The sequence below is a fragment of the Citrus sinensis genome, chromosome 8 (genome assembly GCF_022201045.2).
Source record: "Citrus sinensis cultivar Valencia sweet orange chromosome 8, DVS_A1.0, whole genome shotgun sequence".
NCBI lineage: Eukaryota > Viridiplantae > Streptophyta > Magnoliopsida > Sapindales > Rutaceae > Citrus > Citrus sinensis.
The window spans coordinates 10,904,793-10,913,331 of record NC_068563.1 but is presented as its reverse complement, the minus strand read 5'-3'; the positions used below and the strand labels follow the sequence as shown (position 1 = coordinate 10,913,331).

General features: G+C 37.6%; 1 protein-coding gene across 1 annotated transcript; it reads left to right on the top strand.

Annotated features, from left to right (window-relative positions):
* The first annotated feature begins 6,279 nt into the window (after nt 1-6,279).
* Nucleotides 6,280-7,403, top strand: LOC127899300 (uncharacterized). The gene is made up of 2 exons (XM_052432648.1): nt 6,280-6,467; nt 6,638-7,403. The coding sequence occupies exons 1-2, from the start codon at nt 6,280-6,282 to the stop codon at nt 7,401-7,403; spliced, it is 954 nt and encodes a 317-aa protein (XP_052288608.1).
* The last annotated feature ends 1,136 nt before the right edge of the window (nt 7,404-8,539 follow it).

The following is an 8,539-nucleotide window of genomic DNA, read 5'->3' as shown; positions in this document are numbered from 1 at the left end:
TATGAAAATTGGGATCTGCACTAATCCAGATTCGGATGCAAGTGCATTCGGAAACTGAATATCTGGATCCGGATAAATTTTATTTTAAATTAAAAATACATATTAAAAATTAGATGAAAAATTAAAAAATAAATTTATTTGTAGATTTATGATGTTGTTGTATATTATTCCCGTTGAATTATTAATTGTTGATTATGATTGCATTTTATTTGATATTATTAGGTAGATTATTGAATTTCATTTTAAATTAAAATTGAATTAAAAATACATATTAAAAATGAAATTAAAAATTAAAAATTAAATTTTATTTGTAGATTTATGAGATTATTGTATGCTATTCATATTGAATTATTAATTGTTGAATTATGATTGAGTTTTATTTTATATTATTAGGGAAATTATTGAATTTTTAAATTATATATTAAATTATTGAATTTTAATTTTTATGGATTCGAATATTTAGAATATCCGCCCTCATCCATTGCGGATATTACCCGCATCCGGATCCGCATTTTTTTTGAGGATCCGTATGCAAATGTAGAAATATGATTACGGATCCGGATGCACCTACATCCGGATCTGAATATGCATTTTACCGACCCTAAAGTAAAGGCCCGTAATAATTTGTTTATACTATATTTTTGTTAGGTGGTGAATGGTGATATTTTTTATTTCTTAAAATACCCTCAGTTTAACTAGAAACTATGTTTGCTCATTGTCGCATGAGCAAGAGAAAATTCATTATTGAGAAAAAATTATCAGTTGATTCAAGAGGAGTTTTTATGAACAATAAACTTTTGGCCAAATAATCCAAATCTTAAACAAATTTGATGGAATGCAAAGTGTAGATGAGGAGAAAAAATTCAATAAAAGACTAAAGATTAAAAAAAACACGAGTATTATAACACTGAATAAATTATATTGAGTTTGAAGATGTGAAACATCAGTATAATTTTTTTCAACTTATCATATGTCTATAATTGTAATTTATGTTATGGATATTTTGGTAATAATTAATTTTATTAAAATGTGAGTTTAATGAGTAACCTAGCGGGTTTAAATAGCCTCACTCTTTAAAGGGTGTCAAAAGACTACTCTTTGTATAATATATATACTCCACTAATGGTGCGTTTACTTCATGAAATGAGAATGAGGTGGAATAGGAATGGGCTGAAATGAGAATGAGATTTCAATGTTTACTTGGCAAAAATAAATGAGAATGAGAATGTGCTAGAATGCCATTGATGTGTTTACTTGGCAAAATAAATGGGAATGAGGAATGGAAATGAAAATCAATTTACCAAAATACCTATAGTATTATTAATAACAATAATAATATTATTATTATTAATAAATTTTATTAACTTTATTATTTTAGTTATTATTAATTATTGTTAATATTATTTTTATTAATATTATCATTATTAACATTTATTATTATTATTATTATTATTAACTTTTATTAAGTTTTTTGTTTTAGTTATTATTTATTACTGTTAATATTATTTTTATTAATATTATCATTATTAACATTTATTATTATTATTATTAAATTTTATTAATTTTATTATTTTAGTTACTATTAATTATTGTTGTTATTTTTATTAATATTATCATTATTAACATTTAATATTATATTTTTGATTAATATCATTTTTATATCTAGATAATGAAAATTACATTATTATGATTATGATTAAATTTTATTAACTTTATTATTTTAGTTATTATTAATTATTGTTATTTTTATTTTTATTATTAATAATAATAATAATAACAACAATAATGATAATATTGTTAATAATGATAAATTAATTATTTTTATCATTATTTTTATTGTTAATAATGATAATATTAATATAAATAATAAAAAAATTAATAATAACTAAAATAATAAAGTTAATAAAATTTAATAATAATCATAATAATAATAATAATTAATGGCATTTAAAATAATAAAATTAATTGTGATTTGAATGAGGGTAATTTGGGAAATATGAAAAAATTAGAGGGATAGAAAAGTAAACATATATTTCGTTCACATTTCCTCATTTTCATTCCCAACCCTCCATGGGAATGAGATTCTCATTCCTTATTCCCAAATTGTGTGAGATCCACACATTTTATTTCCATTTCCAAATAACATTTTGCCAAGTAAACATGGGTTTCATTCTCATTCCTCATTCCATGAAGTAAACACACCATAAGTACTAAAAATTAACCTTGTAGTATTTTTTGAATTATTTTAGTGTTCAATATCTCCAATCATGATATTTTTGAATGAAATATACAAAATGTTTATAATGTGAAAAAGAAGTCAAGGTTTATGTATGGATGTAAATAGGGTAGCAAAATGAATTCGCGAATCAAATTTGTGATTAGGTATAAATGAATTAGGTTAAAAGCTGGTAAATTCAAATTCAATTCATTTATTAAACGAACTCTAATCTTGAGATGAAATCAATCTTTTTTAAGGAATCATTAACAAACATTCATTGAATTTTTCGTTTAACAAAATTAATAAATAAATTGAGTTAAATTTAGAATGGTTTAAATTCATTCATCTACGATTATAAATTTGTAATATTTTATATCAAATGATAATTGATAACCATCAAAAGTCAAGCAAAACAAATTATATTGACCATCCTAACAATATTTAAAATTTCAAACATCCTAACTCCGAAGTTTCGAATAGGGGTGGGCATCGGATCGGATTTGGATAGATCCGATCCGATCCGATCTAATCCGAATAAATTTGGATCGGATTCGGATTCTGCTTCAAATCCGATCGGATGTAATTTGTGCAATCCGATCGGATTTGATTCGGATCGGATCGAATCGGATTAATCCGAATAATCCGATCGGATTGCACTGCTCCTTAAAAAAAAAAAAGAAACAGAAATTAAATGAAAAATTGAAAACTTAAACAGCTAAACCTAATTCCCAAATCACAAAACCACCCACGCAACCCAGCCACGCGACCTGACGCACCACGCAACCCAGCCAAACCAACCCACGACCACAAACCACACACACAGGCCACAACCTGACGCACACGACGACTCACGCCATCGACAACACAAACGGAACGAACCCAGCCGGATCTTGATCAATGTCCAGTTGCCATTCACGACGAGCAGCTGACGGCGAAAGCAACCTCGCGATAGCCGACTTGTTCATTGTGTAAGGTTCCTGTCTTTATTGCATGATTGTCTAAGGAATTAAATGTGCAGTCTGTGATGAGCAAATCAAGAAGACGAAGTGAAAGGCTGCTGCAGAGAGATGAGCTCTCGACTTACCTATATTTGGATGTGTAATTATCATATAACACCCTGAGCTTTTGATAATGAAGCTAATGAAAGAATTGTGTAAGGACTTGTGTTTCATTAATTCTAGATTTCATTAATTTTTGGTAAAAATTGTCAAAAAGGTCCCAAATCCGAATACAATCCGAACCGATCCGAATCCGAACTTATCTGAAATATTCATCCGATCCGAATCCGATCCGAACTATTTCGGATCGGATTGGATCGGATTTGAAGTTCGGATTAAAATCGGATGGATTTTTTTCCAATCCGAATTATCCGAAATCCGATCGGATTCATCCGAACCTGATCCGAATCCGAAATTGCCCAGCCCTAGTTTCGAACCTCAAAATTGAAATTACAAATCCATTAACAATTAGTATAAACGAACCATCCTAACTCCAAATTTTCAAATGAACCAGTGAACTTAAACCCCCTTTCATATTTTGAATTAATCCACCGGTTCGTTTGAAATTACAAATTCATTAACAAAAGAATAAAAAATCCTTAAAATAAAGATTTTGAATTAATGTGACTTTTTTTGCATAATTTCATATTTTAATTGTATCATTCAATAAATGAATCTTAAACAAATAAACAAATCAGTGAGCCTAAACTGATATTCAATTTGTTTATTTAGTGAAATCAATCAAGTGGTCCATTTATTAAATGAATTAATTTTTCAAAACTAAACACTTTTGACGAATATTGACCTATATTGTCACCCTAGATGTAAATCATGTTTTATAAGAAAAAAATATAAAAAAGTTTATATGATTGAAGAAACTGTTGAATCATATTATTTAGGGAAATTATCAGGCATATATCCTTAAATGACACCAGTATCAAACGTGCTACAACACTTTTCAAGTGTATCACTCATATACCCTAAGTTGACAAAACACTTCTGACATCCACTGAATCTCCGCCCCGGCACGGATCGCTTCAGCTAAAGTGATATGAGCAGAACATGTGGGCTAACATGAGCCGACCAAAGATGAATACAACCAGGGAAACATACCGACCAGAGGTATATACTGAGCCGGCACTCATCCCCAGAGAAGCGGGAACATGATCCCACAGAATCGCGGTAGTTGCGCTTTTCCCAAAACCGTTGAAGGACGCGCGAGATCCACGTTTGCCCACAATGTAACAGTTAGAGTCCCATGAGGGGCTGCCACTACCCGAAAAAGGTGGGATGAAGGGCAAACGGAAACGTGGGGACAGCGGCTATAAAAGAGGAAGAAATCGATGAAGAAAGAGAGAGAAAAACTGAGAGAGGGAAAACGCTGCCAAATTGCAACCAGGCCATTTCCTTACAAATTTCTAACAAACTTCTTGAATCCAAATTACATTGTTTTCCCGTAAATACCTTGTGCTAACTTAGGCATCGGAGGGTTTACGCCGGCAAAACCACCGGCGTCTCTGACCCATTTTTGTGAACGCAGGTCTAGTGAGAGAAAGGAGGGTGATACCAGCCTTAGTGGTTCGAACAAACAATCGATAATATAAACGTTGGTGAAAGAATCTGGTCGGTCCAAGGGCGAGCAGATTTTAACATCAACATTTTGGCGCCGTCTGTGGGGAGCTGGATAAAAAGCTACCACCGAATCAGTAATTACCGGAGAAACAGCGAACGATTAGATATGGATGTGTCGAGAAAGGATGCTTTGAGGGAGGATAACGAAATTGTGGAGACAATCACTCTCCGGGAAATTGCAAACGAAGCGCGGGAGAGGATGATGCAAGACCGATTGGAACGGATGGAGAAACAAATGGAGACTCTCGCGACCATACTGTATGAGCTGAGGGATGAGCGGAGAAAGGATTGTGAAACCCCCGTGGGGAGAGATAATGTTGGAGCAGAACCCAGCTTCTGGAGGCATAGAGTTGAGGAAATCCCTCCGCCGGTAGACCAACTTAATGGGGTGCATCCCCACAGAAGCACTAGTCGGGCTTCAGGAGAACGAGTAGATGAAGGGAAGGACCAACCTCGCCCCGGACGGGTACCGGAGATTGATGGCCGAAGGGCCAGTATTGATGAAGGAGAGCTCAGACAGCGGTTGCAAAACGCTGAGCAGGAATGAGCTCAGATAGCTGCGCGTGATCCTGATCATGCCATAGAATTGGAGGAAGAAGTGCGCAGATTAGCGCAAGTGATAGAGGAGATACAGGGCAAGAGAAAGCCCCCGAGCTGAAGGATAATGCTAGATGAAGAATCTCCACTATCAGCTGTGATCATGGGTACCATAATCCCAAGAGATTTCTGCTTCCTCGACCTTAAATACTCCGGGCGAAGTGATCCACTGGTGCATATTGAACGTTTCAACGACGTGACGGGTGTGCAAGGGTTAACACCAGCCCAGAGATGTAGGGTGTTACCATTGACACTGGAAGGACGAGCCCGAGAATGGTACCGCAAGCTGCCACGAGGAAGTATCAGAGGGTACGAGCAGATGTGCCAAGAGTTGGCCGAACAGTTCCGGGAAGCAGTGGCCCTAGAGGATGATATGATGGAGCTAATAGGAATGAAGCAGGAGGAACAAGAATCCCTTCGGGATTTTGTAAAACGATACCACCGAGCCGTGCTTGATTTGGGGCCTTCAATCACCCGCAGACATTGAGGGGATTAAAGGAGGGAGTGAGGATAGGCCGGCTATGGTATAACCTGAGAAGTCCCTTGGTACAGAATTACTCAGCGGGGTATGAGCAGGCAAAGAGAGACATTGAAATTGAAGAGGAAAAGTCGGCGAGGATAAAAAGTGAACAGCTGGAGGAGCTGAGAAGAAAGGAAAGGAGAACCCCGAGTGGGAGCGGATCGGGAAAGCGAGCTGGGGAATCCTCAGCTATGGGCGGAATATCAGCTCGGTCCCGCCCTTACCCTGTAGCTCGGAGACCATAACAGTTCCAACACAGCCGAGCCCAACCTCCGCGTACTTCATTCTCGGAGCAGCAACGAGAATTCAGGCAGATGGCTGCCCGCCCTTATCACAACGCTCCCAGAGCGTTACATACAAGTGGTTCCAGGGCAGGAAGACCAGACCAGCTAGCGACTATACCAGCCCGAGATGACATTCAGGATAGCCGAGCAGTTCAACTGATAGACCAAAGCTTGGCATATAGACAGTACACTCCATTGAAGATCTCCATGGAGGAATTGTATGAGAGGATCGAATGACGAGACCTGCTGTACCCTCCAACCCCTATAACAAAACCGGCTCACCAACGGGATAAGAACAGATTCTGCAAGTTCCACGACACTCATGGTCACACAATCGACCAATGTCGTGACCTATAATAAAACCGGCTCACCGATGGGATAAGAACAGATTCTGCAAGTTCCACGACACTCATGGTCACACAATCGACCAATGTCGTGACCTGAAGATTCAGGTGGAAGACTTAGTGCGGAACCGGTACTTGGATGAGTATGTAGAGGGGGTGTCCTCGATCATCGAATCACAGTATACACGGGATGAAGAAGTTCAGAGGGGTCTGGGAGGTGAACAGCCGACCATCCATGTGATAGCTGGGGGGCCAACATTGGCTGGGGATTCGAATAGAGCACGGAAGAACTATGGGAGATACGCCATGACTGGCAAAGAGGTGCTTCTAAATTTGCCAGCGGCCAAGAAGGCGAAGGTACGGCAAGTTCCCATTATGTGGACGGAGGATGACGAGGAGGGTATTTTGTATCCTCATGAGGATGCACTAGTGATTAAAGCAATAGTGGCTAGCACAGAATTGCGGCGAATACTGGTGGACACGGGCAGTTCAGTTGACATTCTATTTAAGTCAGCCCTAGATGATATGGGGATTTCAGATTTAAAGCTGGAGCGGACGAATACATCCTTAAAAGGATTTGGAAGGGGACGATTAACTCCATTGGGGATCATTGAACTCCCAATTACTGTGGGGACAAAGCTGTTTGAAAGAACGGTGATGCTGGACTTCGTTGTGGTAGAGGAAAGAAGCCCTTATCAGATGATATTGGGGAGACCGTTCATGAGGATAAGCCAATGCGTTGTGTCAACGCATTATTTAGCGCTAAAGTACAGAGTAAATGGAGTGGTAGGCATTGTAAAAAGCGACTAGAGGATGGCAAGGAGCTGTTATGCTACAGCAGCCAAGGAGACATTACAGGTTACTTCTCTGGATAATCGAGGAGATTCTAAAAAGGGCCACCAAGAACCTGTTGAAAAGCTAGAAGAGATTGTTATATGCAGAAGCGACCCGAGCAGAGTGGTTAAGATCGGATCAGGACTGGTCGGGACAATAAAGGACGAGCTGGTAAAGTGCCTACAGTCCCATGTAGATATATTCGCCTGGTCTCACGGGGACATGCCAGGAATTGATCGCAGGGTAGCTTGCCACAAGTTGGCAATCAAGAAGGGGGCAAGGCCGGTGAGACAGAAGAGGAGATGCTTTAACCAGGAAAGGTACGAGGCCATAAACACCGAGGTGGAGAAGCTGTTGAAAGCAGGATTTATAAGGGAGGCCAAGTACCCGGATTAGATTTCTAATGTAGTACTGGTGAAGAAGGCCAACGGGAAGTGGAGAATGTGTGTGGACTTCACAGATCTTAATAAGGCGTGCCCGAAAGACAGTTTTCCTCTGCCAAAGATAGACCAATTGGTGGATTCGACAGCGGGTCATGTTGTGCAAATTTTAATGTACTCGCAAGCGCACGAATCTGTTGTAGTATAGACTAATGGTGACAAGTGTCGATCCTACGAGGAGGTGGATTTTAATTATATATAGAATTAATTTTGTAAATGGGTAGTTGGATTTATGGTGGAAATGATTTGGAATATGCTAATAATTAAATTAAAATGGCGAGAATAAATTCTAAAATTGGAATTGCAATTGAGAGAATAAATTGAAGAGAAAATCTATTAAATTGACGTACTTGGGTATCTGGATCCGTATCAACATGCATCATGGGCTAAATAATCCGTATTAATGCCAATTAAATCATGAGGGGGGAATCCACACCTCATGAACCACGCTCTAATCAATATGGTGCTAAGGGCTTACCGTGCCAAATAATAATAACCTTATACTAGAGAGCCGGTGTAACCAAGGCGGTACTAGACAAGATTAGTATTGTTTGTTGACGAGAAGTCAAAACATCCACAAAAACTAGAGGGGAAGAGAAAATAAATTTACCAAATTAAGCCCATGACACATGTTGAGACTTCACCTTCAACCCAAGCTTGAAAGAAAATTAG